The sequence below is a fragment of the Camelus ferus genome, chromosome 27 (genome assembly GCF_009834535.1).
Source record: "Camelus ferus isolate YT-003-E chromosome 27, BCGSAC_Cfer_1.0, whole genome shotgun sequence".
In the NCBI taxonomy this organism is placed as follows: Eukaryota; Metazoa; Chordata; class Mammalia; order Artiodactyla; family Camelidae; genus Camelus; species Camelus ferus.
The window spans coordinates 23,045,861-23,069,652 of NC_045722.1; the positions used below are offsets into that span (position 1 = coordinate 23,045,861).

The 23,792-nt window shown below is 50.1% G+C and overlaps 1 protein-coding gene across 10 annotated transcripts in view; it reads left to right on the forward strand.

The window, feature by feature from the left end:
• FAM189A1 (family with sequence similarity 189 member A1) overlaps positions 1-23,792 on the forward strand; it is a 274,527-nt gene that overhangs the window by 242,710 nt on the left and 8,025 nt on the right. For all 10 annotated transcript variants that reach the window (XR_004315687.1, XR_004315689.1, XR_004315691.1 and 7 more), the window contains 4 exons: positions 9,727-9,834; positions 14,055-14,215; positions 14,771-14,906; positions 19,791-19,866. Coding sequence is in view for 1 of the 10 variants with exons in the window: in XM_032469210.1 (XP_032325101.1) it covers positions 9,727-9,834; positions 14,055-14,215; positions 14,771-14,906; positions 19,791-19,866 (481 nt within the window). In the remaining 9 variants the exon portion in view is untranslated. The remainder of the gene's footprint in view (positions 1-9,726; positions 9,835-14,054; positions 14,216-14,770; positions 14,907-19,790; positions 19,867-23,792) is intronic.

The following is a 23,792-nucleotide window of genomic DNA, read 5'->3' on the forward strand; positions in this document are numbered from 1 at the left end:
CACTTAGGTTGTTTCCATGTCTTGATTATTGTAAATAGTGCTGCTGTGAACATTGGGGTGCATGTATCTTTTCAAATTATACTTCTCTCCAGATATATGCCCAGGAGTGGGGGTGCTGGATCATATGGTAAGTCTATTTTTAGTTTTTTAAGGAAACTCCATACTGTTTTCCATAGTGGCTGCACCAAACTGCATTCCCCACCTATAGTGTAGGAGGGTTCCCTTTTCTCCACACTCTCTCCAGGACTTTTTAATGATGGCCCAGAAAAGCTTTCTTGAACTATACATTTGAATTTTTTCTGCTGTCTGATTTTAGGATAACTGCATTCCTTGGACCCCTCTACCTGTCTTCTATCACTATCATTTTTTTCTTTAATTTTTTGAAACCCTTCCTTTTCCACCTCGTTTTGCTCCATCTCCTTCCATGTTCTTCTCTCAGCCTTGTTTTCTGCACAGAGTCATCTTTGTGCTCTGCTTTTGATGTGATCTCGAGTCTGGGCAGCTCGCTGCTCAGCCTGTTTCTTTGTCATTTGTTCCTGAGCCTTTGTGTCTGTACTTTTAGATCTTAGCCTGAATAAGCCGCCTTCTCAGTGTGGTCCCAGCTTCCCTGTCCCTCTCCCCAGATGTCTCTAGCTAGTTCAGTGGATTTCATTCCTTTCTTAGAGCTTTCCTGAGGTACACGGATACTCCAAAGCACTCCAGCCAAGTCCTAACCCTTATCAAGCATCACGGGCTTTTTAAACAGGCTTTAGTGTAACTAAGGTTTTGCACTTCCTTCTCATAAACAGGTACTTCTTCCTCTGAGATTCACGTACGTCTAGTTTTCTCGTAATTAGTGGTGTAGTCATTCTTAATGGACTCATCACTCTTTAAAGGTGCTTGAGCCAGGCTGTGCTGATGACTCATGCGCAGTGAAGAGGTCTCTGCACTAGGGGCCTGGGGGGCTCCCCTGGGCTGAAACTCTCCGAGGGCACCAGGGCTGTGGGGACTGAGTCACTGTGTGGGATGGTGGCTCTGCTCCCCCGGGGAGCAGGCTTCCTGGGGACCCCCTTCCTACAGCCTGCAGACGTTCCTGACACTCCGCAAAGGCAAGGCGCAGAGGGAGCGTGACTTTGATTGGTTTCGTGTGTTCCTCTTTTGGGGTCAGCAATTAGATCGGGTTCGTTGGTCTCTTAATAATCTGATTTGAGGCTGACTTGAGGCTCTAGTTACCTGATTAGTAATACTCCAGGCCTGAGTTTCCATATTAAATTACGGATTATCCATGCTTTGTATCTCTTGAACTCAGTATGTGCCCTGGAAATGCCATGCAATGGGTTTGGAAATCAAAGCAGAAACCGATCGCCTTCCAGGCTGCTTCCCTGGTCCCTCAGGTGGTTTTCAGTGGTTTGGAGGCTCTGAAGCCTCTCTCCCTTGACCTCTTTTCTGCTTTCCCACCATCTCTAATCCTGGATCCTGGGGCAGACCAGCTTCTCTCTTGAGGGTGTTGATAATCTCAGACATCATGCCTCCTGCCATGCTGAAGTTTGTGGCTCTTCCTTAACGGGACGAAGGTAGTAGAGAGGGCAGAGGGCATGGAGGGGACCCAGAACCCCATTGTGCATTGCAGGGATTCTCCGAATTGTAGCTCTGCCTGGACAGAGCATCCTATCACCCACTGTGTGGCCCAGAGGGAGGTCAGATGGCTCCTCCGGGGTCCCTGAGCATGTCTGGTGGTGGGCAGGGCTCCTCGGGGGGTCTCAGTTCCTTAAGACCCAAATCTCCACTCCCTGATGACAGGACCTGGCTGTGGGCATCCTATTATGATGTCCTAAAGAGGGTGGTCTAAAAAGTAGGACTTGTGAGCATCTGCACAGGTCTCCTCTCCCAATGAGAGGATGTCTTGGCTTTTGGAAGATGGATGCAATAAATGATAAAAAGATGTTTTGCTAGTTGAATGGCCATCTTGGCCAAGTCAAACCCGGCACAGGATTGTGACATATTTTCCAATCTGTATTAACAGAATTTTTTAAAGGTTCCAGAAACTGGAATCATTAACTGGCAGAATATGCCTCATCTTGTGTGATATTATATCCATCCCAACTTTAATTCTTTGCTGTATCCCAGAATGTCATTATGGTTTTATTATGGTGGTATAATTCAAGTTCAAAACAGAGTTAAGGATCTTTTTGTTTGTTTTATGCACCTGGCTTAATTTATTGAGCCATGGTGAAAACAGATTACCCAAAGAAACCTTATCAATGGACAGGGAGATAAAAGTTTCCCAAGAAATCAATCAGTTATTGAATTGACATGCTTTCTTATCTTATCTTGAAGATGCTTTATGTTTGTCTCTTAGAAAGTTTTTAAAAAAGGCAAGACAACTTCCGAAAAACCTAGGGACCTAAAAAAATAATTAACTCATCATTTAATCTTGAGTCAGTTCTTAACCAAGCTGAAGAAATAAAAATGGTCCTGAGAGTAATTAAATGCTCAACCTCTGGTGGCAAAACTCAGCACTAAGTGGCAACATGAAACACCACACACACACACACACACACACACACACACCCTGCTAGAAGTGACCTCCTTTTTTCAGAAGTGGGGAGACACACAGAGCAAGACAGTTGGATCATTTCTCTGTACAGCTTTCTTCTCACTCCTGGCTTCTCAAGGGGGCCACTGATGGGTCCCTCTGGCCAGATGGGATCCTGTCAGAGATGAGAAGAGTGTTAAATCCCTGCTGTCCCGCTGAGCAACACAGGCGACTTATAAGGGGATCTGGAGAGAGAACAGCTCTCCTGGCCGTTGGGCACAACTGATCTGTGGCAAGGCTGCCTGCCTTGTATAGGGAAGAGGGGTGCCCACTGTGTTCCCGAGCCTTCTGCCCTTGGTATCCAGTACCACCGAAAGCCTGCCTCCCCACCCCCGATCTTGGTGGCATCACTTTCCCCTGGATAGTTGTGATACTGAGTTCTGTGGGACGTCTGCAGTCACAAGTCCACATAGCGTCTTTGGAAGGGTCATACAGAGGAGAGGTTCCACTCACAGGGGCTGTGACTTAATGTGTACCTGCTGAGTTGAACAAGGTCCGGGAGACTCAGACATTGAGATGAAAGTATTTCTAGTGATATATTTATAGCGGTCCCATGCTGAGCGGGGGACCTGTTGGTCTGGTTAATGCTTGAGGTCTCTCAGTGCTGCCCATTCCCCAGCACCGGTGCCTGGGCTGCGCCTGTAGATGAAGGACCAGGCGTGGAGCTACGGGTCCAGGAGGGCTGCTGCCTGCTCAGGATGACGGTGCTTCCCGCGGTGCTGGCACCTCACCTTTGTGCCTCCACTGGGTGGTCCCTACCCCCCCCCCCCGCCCTGGCTCCCTCTCTCTCCAGGGAAGATGCTTGGCATTCCAGGTGACAGCCCCTGCAGAGCTGTGACGTCTTCGCTCTTTCCCCACCTCTCTGGAGCCCATCTGCTCCACATCAGCACCACAGCACTGTCCAAGATCACGGCACAACTCGATTGTTTCCCTGAGCCTAGTCACCTCCAGGGCTGTTGTAAACAGTGCTGCTGTGAGCATTGGGGTGGACAGTGGACATTTCTAAGGTCTAATGCTGTGTACCCTGCAAACACGGCTCTGAGATGCCCATCCCTTCCACCCAGACCGCTGCACTGGAGCCTCCCCAAAGTAGACATTCTGGAATCATCACCAGGAAATGTGCTGCCTCGAGAGCCCCTTGGCTGCTGTGCTACAGCAGATGAAAGGCAGCTTCTTAGGGCCTGGGGGCTGTGCCACACAGGCAGATCCTCTCCTACCGGGACCCGCTGTCTTGGGCGCATTCAGACAAGGAACCACAAGGAGGTGGCCCACGGCCCTCCTCCCTCGGCTGTGGGGTCTCTGTGAGGCTGGCACAGTCTTGATTTCAAGGTCCCAGGGGAGGGTTATAACTCAGGCCAGCAACACACTGTTTTGTCTGGGCTGGTCCCGGGTAAGTAAGAACAGACCCGATTTTCACTCTCAAGGGTGTTTCAGCCACTCTCATCTCCAAAGAAAACCAGGGACTCCCAAGGGATCCCCACTGCCGTGTCCGGGGGAGCAGAGGACAGACTGTTGAGAACACTCGTGATTTACATGAACAGACTGGGGGAGACAGCGTGGAGCTCACTGCTGGAGATGAGGTCATTTCTAAAGCATTTAGTTATTCTTAGGGCTCTAAATCAGCAGAGGATTCTGGGATGGGGGTGGGGGAGGGCATTGGGAGGAAAATACATGGGATGGGAGAGCTTTTCAATACTAATTGAATGATGAGGCCATTTGAAAGAATGCATAAGGCAGGCAGACGGGAAAGGGAAAGCACAAAATTACCTGTAACAAAGGAGCCCGGTGACCTGGGCTCCGTGGATCTAGTCACCTGCTTGGTTGTGGTTATGGCTGTGTTAGCAGATGGAGGGGCCCCTACATTAGGAGGCCCACCAAAGTGTGGGTTCTTGCCGCTGACCGTGAAAGAATTCACTCAGCGGAGGCAGATGGACGAAGTGACAGCTGCTGCATTGCTCAGAAGGGGAAATGGAAGGAAAGTGCTGGAGCAGGGAGAAGGGAAGAGAAGCACTGGATGGAGGAAGAGGTGCTTGAGCTGGGAGCCATCAGCCAAGACGGGCGGTAGGCACAGCTCCTGCCCGGGTTGGGCCACGTGGACTCTTTTGGGAGGCTTCTGCCATCATGGCCTCCCTTCCAGGTGTGATGGAGCCAGTCAGTCCTTGTTCGAGTTTTTCAGTCCTTGTATGGGCTTTTGTGGTTGTTGTCATGGCAGTTGTCAACTGTCACGGCGCTGGTGGGTGAGTCACTTAGCAGCTAGCACGTTACAATTAATATATGATGTGGCTCACGATCCACTGGAGTCAGATCCTCCACCGTCTTGGACTGGGTGGGTTCTAATCAGTTCTTATTTCTTCTCTGCAGTTGCCTTTTGAGACTTAGGTAAGAGTAATTGGTTTCTATTAGAGGGAGGGGCAGGGCTATGATCCTGGAGGCAACAGCCTTGGTAACAAAAAGGAAAGTTGCTTTTAATTAGAATGCCTAGTGGACCCAGCATTCCCCTAAAAAAAAAAAATCTCCAAAGATTCTGTTCAGCCATGAAAGTTTTAAAGGGAACTGAAGGAATAATCTCAGTTAGTCGTTGAGATAGGTGGTCAGAGTCATTGTCATCCCCCAGTGCCTGCAGGTTTGTCCTAGTCAACTGCTTGACCCAGCTCTTCCAAGACTCAGGGAGGCCTGGGAGACTAAATCTTTTCTATAAACAAGAGGCGGGGGTAGGGGGTGCACAGGGTCCTACTCCCTTTCAGCTACACGGTGTTCACATGGGTCAAAACTCAACAGGTTCCGTGCTGGAAATGTGCGTGCTTTACATGTGTGGGTTACACCTTGAGCTGTTCCGTGTCTCTGTGGCAGGTGAGTGATGGGTGAAGAACAGGGTGCAGGCAAAGACCAGAGAGACCAAGATGGGCTGGTGCCGGGATGCAGAGGTTCCTTCAGGGGTTTGGCTTGATGTGGAAATTGAGAGGCCCTGCTTGGGGAACCTCGAAGAAGGCATAAGACAATTGTGGGAGCTGAGCACAATGGTTCTGAGTGGCTGACCATCCCCAGGCCTTCATGGGGATGGCTGAGATGACACGGGCTGCAGCTTCCTCCAACAGGATCCACTTAGGAGGAGACGTGGGCCGTTTCTATACGAACAGTGGTGCCCTGGGCAGGCCTGGCCCTGTTCACCTCCTGACACATCTACCCTGCAAGACAGGAGCTGGGTCGTCACCCAGAGAAGTCTGAGAATGGTGTGTCAATTACCACCCACGTTTGCCCAGTCTCAGCGTGTTTATGATATTTGCTTCTAATTATTTTTTAAAAAATAAGAACTCTATTATTAGATATTTTTACCGACCCCACTGAGAGCCCAGGCATGGCTCTCTCTGTCTCTGAAATTAGAGGCTGTCCACTGTCCTGACATGGGCTTTGCCATTCCCCTGCTGGTTTGCATACTTTGCTGAAATTCTGCATAAAATTGGACATCGTCGGTACCATAAGCAGTTTTCTGCTTCTGCCCTCTGTCTTTGATGTTTAGTGGCTTCTTGATGTTTATCTGCGTGGGTATGTATGTGGCTTGAGTTCTGTCGTTTTAGATTCTGTCTAGTCTCGCAGTATCAGAATATTCCACAAGACACTTTCTGGCTCACATTCATGGCCATACGTGGTTTCTAGTTTTTCACTGTTGTCACAGCGCTGGCGGGACAGGCACACGCTCGTGGGCACGCGCAGTCCTGCACCTCTAGCGGGCGTGCTTGTGTGTCTTCTCTGAAACGCTTCCCGTTTCTCCAGGAGGGGATGACCCTGACTCATGTCCTCACTGCCAGCGGGGGGGGCGTGCCCTTGCTCCATCCACGTCCTCGTCCATATCGTCTTGACTTGTCGTATATGGTCAATATAGTGGCCACCTGTGTTTTCTCATGGACGAATTGCCTGTTTTGTCTGCTCTCCTGTTGGATTATTTGTTCTTGGTTCTAAATGATGAACTTAGTCATGAAAAATCTTACGCAGTCTGTAATTTGTCATTTAGTTTTGTTGTTATTGTTTTTAACTTTGTTTGCTTTTTAAAAATTTTTTGCTTTTTTTTTCCTTTTTTTTTTCTTAATGGGCAGGGGGTAATTTTAGGTTTATTTATCTTTTTTAAACAGAAGTACTGGGAATTGAACCCAGGACCTTGTGCATACTAGGCATTCACTCTACCACTGACCTATACCCTCACCCCTAGCTTTGTTTTGGTTGTCATTTGTAGGAGAGAGGTTTTCAGTTTTTTACTGGTGGTTTTCAGTTTTTAACTGGTCTTTTTAAAGAAATTTAAGTATCATCTGTTTACAGTGTAGTATTGTATTAACTTCTGGGTAAAGCATGGTGATTCAATTATACATATATATGTTTTCATGTTTAGTTTTCAGGGTTTTTTCATTTTCATATTCTTTTTTTGTGTATATATATATGTATTTATTGAAGTATAGTCAGTTTACAGTGTTGTGTCAGTTTCTGGTGTACAGCATAATGCTTCAGTCATATGTGAACATACATATATTTGCTTTCATATTCTTTTTCACCACAGGTTACTATAAGATATTGAATCTAGTTTCCTGTGGTATACAGAAGAAGTTTTTTTAAAATCTATTTTATATGTATTAGTTAGTATCTGCAAATCTAGAACTCCCAAATTATCCCTTCCCACCCCCTTCCCCTCTTGGTAACCATGTTTGTTTTCTATGTCTGTGAGTCTATTTCTGTTTTGTAAATAAGTTTGTTTGTCTTTTTTACAGATTCCACATATAAATGAGATCATGTGGTATTTTTCTTTTTCTGGCTTACTTCACTTAGAATGACAATCTCCAGGTTCGTCCATGTTGCTGGAAATGGCATTATTTTTTATGGCTGAGTAGTATTCCATTGTATAAATATACCACAACTTCTTTATCCAGTCATCTGCAGATGGACATTTAGGTTGTTTCCATGTCTTGGCTACTGTAAATAGTGCTACTATGAATATTGGGGTGCACATATCCTTTCAAATTAGAGTTTTCTCCAGATATATGCCCAGGAGTATTATTACTGGATCATATAGTAAGTCTATTTTTAGTTTTTTGAGGAGTCTCCATACTGTTTTCCATAATGGCTGTACCAAACTACATTCCCACCAGCAGTGTAGGAGGGCTCCCTTGTCTCCACACCCTCTCCAGCATGTATCATTTATGGACTTTTGAATGATGGCCATTCTGACTGGTGTGAGGTAATACCTCATTGTACTTTTGATTTGCATTTCTCTGATAATTAGTGATATTGAGCATTTTTTTCATGTGCCTATTGATCATTTGTATTTCTTTATTGGAGAATTGCTTGTTTAGGTCTTCTGCCCATTTTTGGATTGGGGTGTTTGGTTTTTTTGTGATTAAGTTGTATGAGCTGTTTATATATTCTGGAAATTAAACCTTTATCAGTCGCATCATTTGTGAATTTTTTTTTCCATTCCGTAGGTGGTTGTTTTATTTTACTTATGGTTTCCTTTGCTGTGCAAAACCTGATAAAGTTTAATTAGGTCCCATTTGTTTATTTTTGCTTTTATTTCTATTGCCTGGCTATGTAGAATGCCCTAGGAGAACGTTGCTAAGATTTATATCAGAGAATGTTTTTGAGATTATATTGAAAGATATATAATTGATCTAAGTCTTTGGTCATTTTTGTGAATCATGGTTATTTTTTCCTATTTCTGGCATGGATTTGAGAGTAAAGTACCTAAAGAAGGATGACTTGTACTTGGATAGTTAAAATCCTATGAGTGGACCCTCTGAGAGTACAAGACAAAGATACCTGCTCTCACTGTCTTATTCATAATACTTGAAATTCTAGCTACTGCTGTAAGGCAAGAAGAGGAACTAAAAGGCATACAAATTGGAAAGGAAGAAACAAAACATTCGCAGATGGCCTGATTGTCTATATAGAAAACCCCAAGGTAACAGGGTACCAGATAAACACAAATACAAACCACATTTCTATATTACTGGCAATGAATATGTAGAGATAAAAATTTAAGACACAAAAATCAACCTTAACCTAAGCCTCACACCTTATTCAAACATTAACTCAAAATGGACCACAGGCTTAAATGTAAAATGTAAAATTATAAAAGCTTTTAGAAAAAAAAAAACAGGAGAAAATCTCCACCATCTAAGGCTAGACACAGACACGGTGCAGACTGGGAAAAAACATTGCAAACCACACATCTGACAAAGGACGTGTGACCTAGCAATTGTACCCTTGGGACACTTATCCCAGGGAAGTAAAAACTTATGTTCTAACAAAGACCCATGCGCAAATGTTCCTGAGCTTTATTTGTAATAGCCAAAACCTGAAAACAACCCAGTCGTGTATCAGCTGGTGAGTGAACAAACATGGAACCCGACTCAGCAGTAAAAAGGGACGGACTGTCGATACACGCCAAAGCTTGGATGAATCTTGTGGGAATTATGCTGAGTGAAAAAAAGCCAGTTCTGAAAAGTGACGTGCTTTATGATTCCAGTTGTGTACTATTCTCGAAATGACAAAATTATAAAAATGGAGACCAGATGAATGGTTGACAGGGGTCGGGAAAGGGAGATTGTGTGGGGAGCAGGGAGAGGTGAGTGTGTCTATAAAAGGGCCACATGGGTGGGCAGGGGTGAATCCTTGTGGTGATGGAGGTGTCCTGTACTTGTCAGTCCTGGTTATGATATTGTGCAGTGGTTTTGCAAGACGTTTCCACAGGGGAAACAGTATGCAGTGTCCCCAGTATCTCTCTGTTATTTCTTACAAGTGCAAGTGAATCTACAGTTACCTCAACATAAAAGGTTTTAAAGACTTAGAATTTTATTCCTTTTCATCATTTTCAGTTACACTTTCTAATTGATAGATTCCCCACCTACTTAGATGTTGGTGATTTGAAGATTTTCTTAGACAGTGACTACAATAATTACCACAATACACATCCTTTAGTATCTAGTACAATTTGATCAGCCATGAAGAGGAATAAACAGATGTGTCTGTGAAAGGCCAGGTTTGCTGATGAAAAAAAAACCCACGAAACAGTTGACAACCCTCATCCCAGACCTAAACAGCCACACTGAGGATTCTGCCATCTGCGTTGCCAAGACGAAGCTGACGTCCTTCCGCGTCTTTTCCCACAGGACCTGCTCTTCAGCGTGTGCGCCCTCAACGTGCTCTCCACCATCGTGTGTGCGCTGGCCACAGCCATGTGCTGCATGCAGATGGTCTCCTCCGACGTCCTGCAGATGGTGAGTGGCCCCTTCCCCCCAACACACCAAAATGGCGGCTCCAGCCAGTTAGAGACCAGTGTAGAGTGGACACTGCTGCCCTCCGCCCAGAAGCCCTGAGGACGGTAAGCCCTGACAGCTCACGGGGCTTGGAGATCCTCCACGCTGCCCTGTGGAACCCATACATTCGGTGCCACTGATGTATTTATATTAGGTGTTGTTGGAGCTCCCCATCGATGGAGTCCAGCTACATCGCATGCCTCTAAGTGGCCCCTGGTGTGTGCCCCTGAGTAATTCTAGTGACAGTCCTGCAGCCTGAGACAGCCTCTGGGCCCTGCATGTCCAGAGCAAAGCACTTTCTCAGGCTTTAGAATTCACTTCAGTACAGGAAGACTGTTTAGAGGATGAGTTCTTCTTGGATTGAAAAATGGCTCCTCTGTGCTTTGTTAATTAACCTTGAGCTCATAATTCAGGGGCAGGCCACAGGCTGGTCATCATTTGAGCCTCTGGCCAAGGTCTTAGAGAAAATGTTTTTAGTGCTGGTCCCCAGGGGGAGCAGTGAGACCAGGAGCAGGGGTCACACACTTATTAACATGCACAATAAGGAACGAAGGTGCTTGGTCATTTCAAAAGAGTGGAACACGGCCCACAGCCTGCTGTGTCACCACTAAATTCAGCTCAGGAGGGGAAACGATGGGGGCGGTATTGCTCTTCGACGCCTAGGGTAGAAACCCTCCCCTCCTCTCCTTCATGGCCCCTTCAAGGCCTGCCCTGCCAGGATCCTCCCCAGTGTGTCATGCATCTCGCGAAAGAGAAGACAAGTTGTTCTTGTAGGAGCCTGTGTGATTTGTTCTTTCTCATCCACCCCGTGGCAAGACATCAGTTAATCAAGACACAAGGCCAGGGAGCATCATTACGAAGACGTTAAAAATTCATTGTCTCTAATCGTATGCTCCGCGCGGCCTCTTTCTCCCCGTTTATATCCACACAGCTGTCACAGCGGGCTGACCTCCCCGAGAGGTTGCCGCTTTCTGAAGGATAGCTAATTAGGCAGTTATTCAGCAGCGATGAACTTGTGGCCTTGATCATTGTCGGCGACTCTCTCCAGCGTGGCGTGTAAAGGAGAGGTTAAGTACCGCGGGGTTCCACTCACCTCGGCAGATTTTACTATTGATCTGTAAATACCCCACCAATTTGACCAAACCCACAGATCCAAAGGGCTGGAAATGCTGAAAGTTTGCCTTCGTTTCAAGAATTGAGATGGAAATTACCAACTAAATAAGAATGAAGTCGGCCGTAGCTGTGGTGGTGTGTTGATGAAAACATAATGTCTGGGGCCGTGTGTCTTTCCTCTGTGTGGTCCTGAGTGGCCCGGTGTCTGCTTGACCTAGAAAGCCACTTAGAGCAGACGGTCATAAAAATGGTGCGTACGTACCGCAGACATTTTATTTTGACTTTAAATACACAAATAAGCATTTGTAGCAACCCCGCCCCCCACCCCCGCTCCTTCTTTCGGTCCAGGGCCGTGATCTCTTTGATTTCGGGTCTGTTTGGTGTATCACGTTGTATTTCGTGCATCAGCTTCACAGACATCCCCCATCTCTGATTTCCAGATTTAGTCCCTTTAGACTGGAGCGAGAGCACGTTTCCCCAGGATGCTTTAAGATCTTCTCCACTCTCGTACGGCCGCCTCGCTGGGACCTAACTTGGCAGCAGTTTCTGCTTAGCTGTTCTTTTTCACTGAGTCTTTCTGAAGCATCCATCTTGGTTTTCACAGAACAAGCAAGTCCTGCTGTCTGCATTCATATTTCTTTGTGGGTTACAGGAATGACTAAAACTGGTCTTAGCCTGTGTGAGAATGCACCCTGCGGGAAGGTGTGGAAATCACCGGGGGTGGGGGTGGCAGGACCAGAGAGCAGCAGGTGTCTGGGGCGGGCATCACCCCAGGGTCTGGGGGCAGAGGGAGAGCCCCAGCTCGAGGAGAGGAGATCCCCTGAGAAAACTTTTACTGCGGCAATAATCCTGCTCTTTCTGCCACGGACGGCACGTCCTGAGGTGGGACTCCCTCTCTCCAGCGCAGACCCACAAGAACGGGCCTCTCTCCAGCAGCCCTCCCCCCACCTCAGAGCAGAGTCCAGAGCCTGTGACCTTGGGCTCCCAGACAGACCCTGCCTCACCAGACAGATACTGATGGGTGTTGGGGAGATGCCAGTGTGACTGGCAGGCCTCCGGCTGCGGAAGCAGGGGACCAGGGGAGAAGGCCACACACCCCTGGAAAGGCCACCTGGAGTCGAGGGCAGAAGCGGAGCCTGTCGATTAACCTTTCAAAGGCCTCCCTTGCGTGGCTGCCTTCACTCATATAAACCTGCTAAAAGGGTCCCGGGACCGCCTCACCTCTCGTGAAAGCCTTTTTCTCACTCCTGGTGGAACTGTACCTTCAATAGAAGATCGTTCTGGCTTTTGCTCTTCCTCCTTGAGTATGTCACTGATTTTTCTGATTTCTGGCAGAGCCTAAGGCAGACTGTATCCCCGTCAGACCTCTGGGGCGGTTGGCCTCGTCCCGGCTGCTTGGCTTTGTGCCATAGCATCAGGGCGAGCGCCTCCCAGAATGAAGGACGGTGGACACACATCCGCCTGCCCGTGGCCACTGGGTCACTGCTCTCTCTGACAGTTAAACACCCAAGCCACAGGGCACACCAGCTGGAGAGACAAGGATGTGTTCTGTGTGAAGGAAACAGGAGCCGCATGTCATCTGGTGTGTTATGTGTCTGGACGTGGTCACCATTCTCTCTCCATTCATCTAGAGCGTGCTGATTTCACAGCCTTGGACCATATTCAGAATCGCAGCCTCACTCATAGTTGTGCAAAAATGCTCTACGCACTCACCCCCTGGCCCCTCTCAACTCCAGGCCACCCCATCCGCTGCTACCAGAAGGCACTTCCTACCACACAACTTTAATGGCACTGCCACCCTACTCCAGCACCCTCACTGGCTCCCTAGTGCCCCAGAATTAGGAATTAAGTTCTAGAGCCTTGCCTACATTTGCTGTCCTTAAACTCGTCTTTCGCTAGCTCGCCTGTTCTTCTGGAGCCTGGAGCACCTTCTGTAAGGCCCGCTCATTGAACTCTTCCTAATCTTTCAGACCCCTTCACGTGTCCTCTTCTTGGTTAACCCTTTGTAGATGCCCAAGCTTCCCACAGAGCTTGGAGAGTTCATCATTCCCTTTGGGAACCGTCCTGGCTTGGCCATATACAGTGGACTCTGGGTCCTTGAGTCCCTGACCCCTCACCGCCCCCATGCAGGGGGAGGTCCCAGGGCCTGTTCACAGTTGGAGGCACTTGCAGGGAGGTATTGGTTGGAACTAGAGCTGGGCCTCAGGCGTCTCCAAGCCACAAGTGGTCTCTCGGGAGCAGCGGCCAGTGGAAGGAAGAGCCGTTTTTGATCAGTGCCTCTCGTGGGCAGAAATGGAGAGCTGAGCAGAGACGGCTTCATTTTAAGTGATTTCACCCCATGTTGTTCAAGCAGCATCTCTGATTTAAGGTCTCCCCTGAGAATGTTCTGGAGCTCATGAAAGATTCTTTTCTCCCAAGCAGTGCTTTCCAAAGTGTGTGAATTCCCCAGAACTGCAAAATATTGATGGATGTTGTGTGTCCAGAGGGGCCTGTAAAGGAATATTTGAGAAATGTCTCACTAAGGGGCTAGACAGTTTAATGGATCTTTTGGTACAGGCCTTCCCAGGGCCTTGACCACACTGCACGGCCCCAAGAAGGCAGTACCAGCGTGGCCTTGCCCAAATCTGTTTCACTGCAGGGATTTGGGAGTGGGCAGGAGGGATATCCTAAGAGTCTGGTGATCTTCATGAACCTGCTTCAGGAAGTGCCATCTTGAACCCTGGACAGCAGACACCCCTCTGTCCACCAGCTTTGAGTAGCATCCTTGGAAGAAACAGGTTTAGTGGCAGGGATAGAATTACAATTAGAATCAGAATTCCCAGACTGTGCTTTGCCTTGGAAAAGAGGCATTCTGCGTCACAGTGTAGGGAACAGATCTCGATGAGGCCTTGGAATCCAGGCATTCCCCACAGAGCCATCGTTTTAAAACATGTGTTTGGCCATCACGGCTGGACAGTTGAAATTACAGAAGTTCCAAACGGATCATTAAAGCTTGTCCGTAATGAGCTGAATTAGACACAGGCCAGACGGGACATCCTCGGTCACCCAGAACCTCTCTTGTTTTCCAGTTCCTTCCCCAAAGGGCACCTTCTGCCAGTCCGGCCTGCGTGACCCCGCACGGCACTGTGCTCCACCAGACCCTGGATTTTGACGAGTTCGTGCCCCCGCTGCCCCCTCCCCCCTATTATCCTCCGGAGTACACCTGCACACCCACCGCCGAGGCCCACAGGTGGGTCTTTCCGGGGAACCCTCCATGCCTGGTGCTCGGGCCCACGATGGGAGGCAGTCGTGGGGAGGCGGGGTGGCAGGGCCCTGCTCCTGTCGGTGGAGCAGAGTAGAGGGACAGGCGGAAAGTGGCCTGTGTGATCACTGATCAGAGAGAGGGGATAAAGGAAGAGGAGAGGCAGCTGAGAGCCCCCTACTCCGCTGGCCTGTGCAGCGCAAATGAGACCCAGCCAGACGCAAGCAGTCCTGTTTCACTCTCACAAAATGCAAAACTTCTGTCAAGTTATGATCATTTACTAGAACATGTCAAACCTAATAAATGCTTAATCGGCTGTGGGACGATTTTCATTGTAATGGAAGGGGCCGTAGAGTTCCTTGAAAGTGTCTGTCTTTCCTGGAAAAAAAAAAACAACAAAAGTTAAAACTGCCTAGCCAATTAGGCTTTTTTTCACAAACACAAATGTCGGATGCGGGGAGTCATTTGGATGGCTTTGAGAGAAATGTGGACGGCTGGGCATCTTCCCCAGGGAGTGACAGTCCCGTGGTTTTGCCTTTCCAGGGGCCTCCACCTGGACTTTGCTCCCTCTCCGTTCGGCACCCTGTACGGCGTCGCCATCAACAGCCCCGGCCTGCTCTACCCCGCCGAGCTCCCGCCGCCCTACGAGGCCGTGGTGGGCCCGTCCCCCGCCAGCCAGGTGAGGCCCAGCCGGACCAGCCGGCAATCTGTTCCCTGTCCCGTGGCCCATGTCTGGGTCTCCCCAGGCCTTTCAGCCAGCCTGTGTGATGCTAGTCCTCTCGGCCCCATGCAGGAGAGGAGGCAGCAGACGCAGAGGGCAGGACCTGCAGAGATTGCAACCCAGGCCCAGGATTCCAACCCCAATATCCCTGCTGATTTTCCTCGGCTCCCCTCAGATGTGTCCAGGCTGGTGTGTCCAGGAACATAGTGCAGAAAGAGGTGGCATGGGCCCCCAAGGGTGGAGCTCCGGTCATAATCTGGGTCTGCAGGGGGCTGTTGCCTGTTTCAGCTACTCACCAAGGTTGTTATCAACCAGAGAGGTGAGAATGCTTGTCTGGATCCCTGGTCCTGTAGGAGGCCTGGCGGCTGTTACCCTCCATGGGTCTCAGGCCGTCTCTGAGCTGAGTGTGCCAGGCGTCCCACTGCCTCAGGGAGCCGGACCCGTCACAGGCGTGCATTTTGCAAAGGTTGAGGAAACTTGGCCTCAGTTTCCTCATCTGTAAAATGGGACTATAGTAGTGCCAAGCACATTGGTTGGAACAGGATAGGATTGGGCACATGGCAGGTTCTGAGTCAGCAAAAGCCACTCAGGAGGAGCGGGGGCCCGAGGAGAGGGAGAGCCTGTGGTGTGACAGCCCTGCGGGTGTCAGGGGAGGACGGCCAAACAGGACAGGCGCAGAGCAGACAGGGTTCGGGGTGGGGAGCAGGCCCCACAAAGCCTGGACTCAGACCAGTGGTCAGGAAGGAAGGCATGGGCCAAGTGCTGCCCGGAGGCTATGAAGGGCTGAGCTCCACCACCTGGCTGAGCATCGAGGGGCCAGTGGACCTGTGTGCCACGGCTGCCATGGGGCGGAGGGGCAGGACCAGATGCTCTTGAGTGGAGGAGGGGTGGGACCTGCGGAGGTGGAGCAGGAGTGTGGACTGTGGGGCGTCCTGACTCCCTGCAGGGCTTGTCAGTCAAATGCAGGTGCCGGGTGCACCCCGGGGGCTCCTGGTCAGGGGTCGGGGTGGGCTGCTAGGACGGCATTGCTGCCAGAGTCCCAGCGTCTGCTGCTGCTGCTCCAGGGACACACCTTGGGAACCCGAGTAAATCACTCTTGCAAGTTGCTTGGCAAAGAGGCAAGGTCGGAGGGAGCTAGAGGGGGTGCGGGAACGGTCTGTGGGGTGTTACCAACGGGAGGTACCAGGGCGCGGAAGGCTGACCCAGGCGCGGACAGGCAGCTCTGCCCTGTAACCAGCAGGGTCCCTGGCCAGGGGCCTGGAAACCCCTGGCTGTGTGACTCTCCTTGGCCACCTGGGAGCAGGAGGGAGTCCTGCTGCCTCCCCCTTAGCCCATTAGTCCGCCCCTCCATGTCCCTTTGGGAAGATGGAGTCTGGCGTGATGGACGAGTCTGAATACCCCACCCTGTGGAGAGCCGCAGGGCTGGACGTGCCTCCTCCGAGGCAGTGAGACCCCAGCAATGCTCCCACCCCTACCAGGCCTTCAAGGTCCCCGAGTGCTGGGAAGCAGCCACTGGTTTGGGGGTGATGTTTGATGACTGCCCACACCTGCACCCAGAAGGATGCTGAGTATTTATCACTATTTTACTCTTTTTTTCTAAGAATAGACTCTATCAGAGGATGATAATAATGGTTCTAAGACCAATATGACACCATTTTCCAAAAGCATCAGGAATGCTCTAGATGGAAATGTTCACAGAATTTTGGGGAGAGACCTTCTAAGAGCAAAGGCCTGTCTCACAGTAGCTTACAAGTGGCCACACGCATGTTGTCCCCAGGAGAGCGGGCCGTCTGCATGGCCCGTTTCCCTCTGGACAACCAGCAGCATCTGCGATGAGGGGCCGCTGCAGCCCTCCCCTCCCAGAGCAGCCTGCACCTCCCCGGCTGAGTCTCTGACCCCAGGCTTAGCAGCGCTTCCCAGTCGCTAGTGTCTGAGAGTCTAGGAAACCCATTGGCGCCCACGGAGGGACGGCTGCGCCTGCCAGCTGCCCCCTCCCCTGGGCAGCCCTCCCCTTATAGCAGGACCCCTTGTTCCTGGGCGGACGAGGAAGCTAATTTGTCCCTTGTGAGGACAGTTGGCCTGTCCGCACTTGTTTGGATACAGCGAGGAAGATGGCCCATAGGAAGCAAGCCCGCACTGTGTGGGTCTGTCTGGGCAGGAGCTGCTCATCCGGAGAGATTATAATTTGGGAAGAAAAGCCCCACTTCCACTGAGCACTTTCGTTCTGACCCCCGTGGTGCGGCAGCATTCAAGTTCTGCCATTCTGGCTTGGCTTGCAATGCGTCCTCTTTCCTGTGGTTTGAGGTTTATGGCTTTGGGGCAGGATTCAAAGGAGCACGTTTCCTTCTATAGCAGGAAAGTTACTGGGAATCTGCCCAGTTGATGTCCTGTGTGGGTGCCAAGACTGTGCCCTGGTCCATGGGCTGTGGAACCAGGAGATGGACGGGAGCCCCTTCCTGTGGCCCCGGGACAGGGACAGAGGAGCTCCTCTGGGGCCTCAGAGGAAGGAGTGGGGGAGGCTCACCAGGGAGGAGGGACAGCCTGGGAGGGACAGCGGGGGATGGAGGCGCAGAGCCGGGCTGGGGGACTTGAGGGGCAGGAAGGATGTTCACGGAGGTCACTTGGGTGCACATTTCGTGACCTTGGAAGTCACACTGTAGAGCTGCCTTCGAACAGCTGGGTGTTTGGGGTTGACATGACCCTGCAGCACTCCAGGACTTCCGGTGACAATACGGCAGGTGGGACTAGACATTGTGAGAAAGACAGTGGACGTGACAGAGGTGTGTCCAGCCCCAAGTCCCTCGAGTTATTATTTATATTTTCAAATGAAATAACCTTTACATTTTAAAATCTGTAAGTGAGGTGTCTTCGAGGACTGCACCTAAAACTTTAATGCACCTTTTCCGTGATGGATGATAACTGCCCCCCAAGATCAGCTCTTTGTAAACCTCACCCAGGAGTGGGAAACTCATTAACAGAAATCGGGCAGAATTTCCACGCCTGGCATCTTAGCCCCAGAGTCCCTAAAAGAAAGGGAGGTGAGAGGAATTTGGCTTATTTGCATAAATGCCAAGTGACTTTTCCATTACGATAACTCGTCAAAAATGTGCATCTGGGAATAAATAAAAACAGGCATTGGAGCGTCCACATTGCCTTACACAGCGACCTCTTCCCCTCTCCTGCAGGAGCTGTGCTCTGAGGCTTTCCTGCTAAACTCAGATTTCAGTGCACATCCTATGTTGCAAACAGATTGCTTCCACGGCCCTTGTGTTTAATCGGAAATGCTGTCGGAACCGAGCAGCCCTTCCACACAGCGTTACGGGGCAAGGTGGCTTTGAACGTCAGGGAAGTCCAAGTTCAAATTAGACCTTGACACCTGGCTTGCGAGAGGTGATAGATGCCCTGCTCCCAGGAGCTGTCTTCTCTCGAAACCAAATTTGACCGGGAGCCAGAGGGAAGCCAGGGCCACTTCTGCATAATCTGACACGAATCCAATTTCCTCCTGACCTGGTCCCACTGTGTATGTGATTTCTCTTGTTTTATTTATATTTTTTTATTACCAGAAGCTTTTTTTTTTTTAGACAGCGGATCCTGAAGTTGCCACCCACCTCTACCAAAAAAAAAAAAAAGAGAAAAAAGAATCGAATAGCAGGTTAGACACAGAAAGAGAGTTATGAAAGGAAATGAACCTTAGGGGCATTGTTCCTGTTTTGTGACTTGGCGGGAGATACTTGGCAGAGATTTCCAACACAGATTATTGTTGTGTCGTGACTACAAGGGAGGATGTGGAGTGTGAATTCTCCCCGACCCGATCCCCGATGCCCTCCTGGCAGAGAGGGGTGCTGAGTGCCGGCCAGTATTACCTGAAGTGGAATCACAGGGAATGTTCAGGCTGCAACACCGCTCTGGGCCCAGAGATGAGGGAGGCAGAAATACTGGAATCGGGCCTCACCTTGCCCGCCTCCCTCGAGCTCATTATTTGCAAGCAATTCTGAAAAAGTGCGAGGATTCAGCAGTCATTTTCTGAGCTAGCGCAGGGGTACGTGTGTGCAGTGCTCCTCACGGTCAGACGCTGGCCTGGGCGGCAGGGGGGCCCCGTCCCTGCCCAGAGGGGAGGCTGCTCTTTCCCCTCACAGTCCCCAGTCCTCTCCAGGCAGGACGATCGTTCCAGAAGACAGCTGCAGAAGTGTCATGACTGTCCAACACAATGCGGGCGTCAGGGCCGCCCGCTCCCCCAGACCGGCACGGAGTCAGACAGTGTGCGAGGGGCCCTGGGCAAGCTCAGCCAGGGAGGGGGCCTGGGGAGCAGCCTCTCCATCCCACGTGCAAAAGGCAGAGGGAAGGCGGCGCACGGGCCAGCTCTGGGGAGTTGAGAGCTCACTCAGACCAGGCTGTTTCTTAAATGCTCACCGGTGTCCAAACTGCTGGCCCAAAACATCACCAGTCCCGTGACTGTGGGTCTCCGTGGCCTCACTCTTCCCAGAATGGAAGCAGGGAGAGAGGGAGGGTTCAGAAGGGGGGTTGGAAGTGAGGGCAGGGGCTGTCCTGCCTCCTCCAGGGACACAGGGATGCTGTGTGGCCTTCATCAGCCCCAAAAAGAGCCTGTAAGTGGAAGGCAGGGCAGGCTCTCGAGAGCCTGATAGCAGACGTCAGAGGAACGGGCTTTGGCCTCGGCAGTGGCGTCTTCAGCCTCGCATCCCCCACCCTGCAGACCTGAGGGAGAAGACTGCAGTCTCAGCACTTCTTACCACAGGACAAGCTCTAGCCTTGATTTCCAGAGGCTGCTGTGATGTTCCCTCCAGACCACGGTGACCTAGCGCTGCCTCCTCTCTCCTGCTGCAGCTCACGAGTGCAGACCTGCAGGTGACCGAGCCCAGCTCTGGGGACCCGGAGGCCACCACCGGCTTCAGCACACAAGGTAATCTTTCCCTTTCCAGTATTTGAAATCCTAAGTTTCTAGTTTGCAAGCCTGTCTCTTTTCCTCCTGCTATGTCTTCCCATCATTTCTTACTCTTTATAAGGGGTGGAGTTTGCTGCAGCCTCTCCGGTTAAGCACACGTAAGTGCTTACCTGCACCCAGTGAGTCAGAGCTAGGAGACCCCATGCTGTCCCTGGGGGCTGTGCCGCCTCTCCCCCAGCGCCCTTTCTCTCTCACTTGTCTTGGGTACGACTCATCTGGGGTAGACCCCTTCCAGAGCAAAATCCTAGCAGGCTCATGTCTGCTGGGCCCCTACCTCGGAGGAGGCTGGGCCGGGTTAGGTGGGACCAGGGGCTGGGATCTCTCTGCCTATTGGTTTTAGAGGGGGAGGCCGGAGGGCCAGGCTGGAAGTTGTGTCCTGGAGGGTATCAGAGGAAAAGTGGGAGAAGTCAGGTCCCCGACGTGGGCTGGGAGCCACAGGACAGGGCTGGCGGGGGGAATGTGGTCTGAAGTGGTGGGAAAGCAGGCGACCCCTAATAGCAGAGAGAGCAGGTGGGGGGCTGGGCATTTCCAGGGAGCCTCCTTCCTGAGGTCCGCAGCCAGGCTCAGGTGGGAAGGTTTATTCAGAGACCCTGTGAGACAACTAAGGGTCCTAGAAAAGACTGTGACTGTCGTGGCTCTCTGCCCCACTACCACCTCGACGTTCATTAACTTCTAAGAGAAACAGGGAGGGGCCGTCCTTCGTGAGGACACCTCTGTGTTGCAGGGGCACCAGGTCTCTAAGGCTGGATTTGGCAGCCACCTAGCCCTTCCCTGGGTGGCTACCAGGAGCCCCTAGAAGCTGTGTCTTCTCAGAGGTGGTGCCCAGTGGCCTTTCCAGAGGCAACTCCAGGGTGCAGTACATTCTAAAGTTTGGGCTGAGGGGGCCTGGCCACAGTGATTTCTTCTGATCATTGGTTCTTGGGGAAAGTGTGGTCAGAAAGGCCCGGCAGCAGGCGGCTCCAGAGTCCATTCCTGTCTGTGGTCTCAGGGCAGGTGGAGCCGGACAAGAGGGGTTGGGGCCCTCCTCATGGCCTCACTAACCTGGGTAGCGGGCTAGGCTCGACCCGGGACTCGGGGGGCTTCCCACACCCAGATTCCTGGCCGCAGGGCAAGTCCTGAGTGAGGAGAATACGGGCAGGCCAGGCAGATATTAATAGGTCATTTCTATATAGGGTGAGGCCGAAGTCAAGGTCATTTTTTTGTCTCTGTATGTGTGATTGTTCCAGACCATTTGTTGCTTTTGTGTCTTTGTCAAAACTGAATCAAGCGTCATTGTGTGGGTCTATTTCCAGGTCCTCCGTTCTGTCCCATTGATCTGTTTCAGTCCCTCTGCCGTTATCATGCTGGCTTAGTTACTGTCGCTCTGTAATGAGCCTCAGCATGTGGTGCCTCCTACTTCATCCTTGCTCAAGACTGTAGCTCCCCTGGGCCCTGGGCCTTTCCGGGTCCATTTTTTTATTTCATTATTTTTAAAGGCTGCCTTTTTATTTATTTTTATTATTTTTATTTAAAAAATTTTTTTAATGGAGGTACTGAGGATTGAACCCAAGACCTTGTGCGTGCTAATAAGCACGCGCTCTACCACTGAGCTGTATACCACAAGCCCCATGTCCATTTTAGAATCAGCTTGCCTATATCTACGGAATACCTTGCTAGGATCTTGATAGGAATGGCCTTAAACCTGTAGAGCAATTTAGATAGAACTGCCATCTTCCAGTGCATGAACACAGCATGCCCCTCCGTGGATTTCACGTTATCATTTTCAGAACACAGATCCCGGACGTGTTTTGTTAAGTGTGTGTGTTTCGTGTTTCATTTTCTTTGGAGCCACTGTTAATGGTACTGGGTTTTTCACTTTGGGTTTCTGCACGTTCCTCGTTCGTTTACGTGCCTGACTGAATCAGATGTGGGTCACTCTCGTGCATCCTCTTGTGGCCTGCCACCTTACTGAACTCGCTCATCAGCTCTAGAATTTGCGGGAGGGGTGGGTGGGTCGCAGGATTCTGCTATTATTTTTCACCTATTAAAATAACAAAATAGTAATGAGGCCGTGGATGCTAGCAAACCTCACGGAGGCTGGACGCCTAGCCCTGACTAGCAGCTTGCAAATCAGCCCATCTCTTTGGCAAAGGGTTTTGGCAAAAGAGCTACGGAACTACTTCTGCCTTTAGATGTGGTGATCACACTTCTGGAATCACACTAGGGGAGTAATGCAAACAAACAAAAAAATCTCCAGGCATGAAGATTAGTTGTTACATTTTTCATTTTGTCATAAAGTAGAAACTGATGGGGGTGAAGTCCGTTAATAAAAGTTCAGGAAAACATGTTACGCAGGCTAAATATATTATTACATTAATTAGGAAAAACGTTTGTGATCCGTCAGGTGAAAAACATGACTTCTGTAAAAATGTAGGCACACAACACAGCCCAGGGGGGAAGGAGGACAGAAGAGAGAGTTACCTGTTTGGGGCTGAGAGCTTCTCCCGTAATGTCCCCCTGACTTTGTGAAGTTTCTGTTAGTTACACATCTTCAGGGCTAAGTCACAGTTGTCTCGCCGTGACTTCATTTCCTCGAGGAGCTCAGTCATTGGGCTTTCACTGACATTAAGAGACTTGCGATCCAGAGTGCGTGCCTGTGTCCAACCTCATCGAATTATGTGCATTAAATCTGTACGGGCTATTTGTGTATCAGTTATCCCTCAATAAAGCTGTAGGAGAGAGAAAACTGGGACTGAGAAGAATCAGCAGGAATGAGTATTATTCAAAAGGCTTGTAATGAGCTGCTGGGTAACTTTGATAAGATTCTGATAGTGTGAATAGTGACAGTTCCCAGGTTTGCAGTTTTCTAATGACGCAGGAAAGGGTGTTTCCTTTTCTCCGTTTATACAGTGTTGAGTCCCTGCCCGATTATTTCCGTGGAATAAATTCTGATGAGTGGAAATTGTTGAGTCCAGGGGAGTGTGTATTTTAGGTGTGGCTGTCCTGGCCACACCGTGATCTGGGAAGGTTTTGTTACGAGTCCGCATACCCACCAAGAGTGTCTGTGACGCCCCGGACATTGTCACTCTTGGTGCAGATGACATGCAGGACTGATTCAGCACCTTTTTAAATGTTTATTGCTCACTTGAAGGTCTGCCTCCTTTTACAGTGGGTGGTTTTTTTTTTTAGATTTATAAGAAAAATATTCGTTAAAGAAAGGTGAGAGATGTGTCAGAGTGACCCTTTTCCTATTGACGGCAGGTTTCCGTCCCCAATTTGCACTTGGTTCTCAAACCCCGTGAAGGAGGCCTTAGCGGCACACAAGTTTACAATGTTTTTTGTGGTCAAACTTACCAAGCTTTTCCTTTATGGTTTCTGTCATGTTTACAAAGTCTTTCTCCACCCCAGGGTTGTAGATTTAGTATCAGATATTTTTTTCTCCTCTTCTTTCCGGGGGGTGGAGGGTAATGAGGTTTATCTATTTTTAGAGGAGGTACTGGGGATTGAACCCATGACCTCACGCGTGCTAAGCACTGGCATGCTTAGCGTACCATGAGCTCTACCACTTGAGCTATACTGTCCTCCCTTATTTTTTCTCTTCTTATGGTTTCTTAGAGACGAAAAGGATTCATCGTCTTGAAGATTTTTTTTTTGCATGTGCTACATGAGGTCTGGTCCATCTTTCTGTTTTTCCAGATGGACTAATGGTACTAATTGTCCCAAAGCATCTCCTGGGAGGGCAGCAGTAGCCAGTGGGGTGGTGGCTAAGCGAGGGTGCTCCAGGAGGGGGCTGCTTCCAACCAGGTCCCACTCAGTGGCCTGTTACCCTCTTCCCCACCCTCTCAGCCACGTGTCCTCGGCCGTGGACTGGGGGTGACCAGGTGGACCCTGAGGACGAGGTGGGA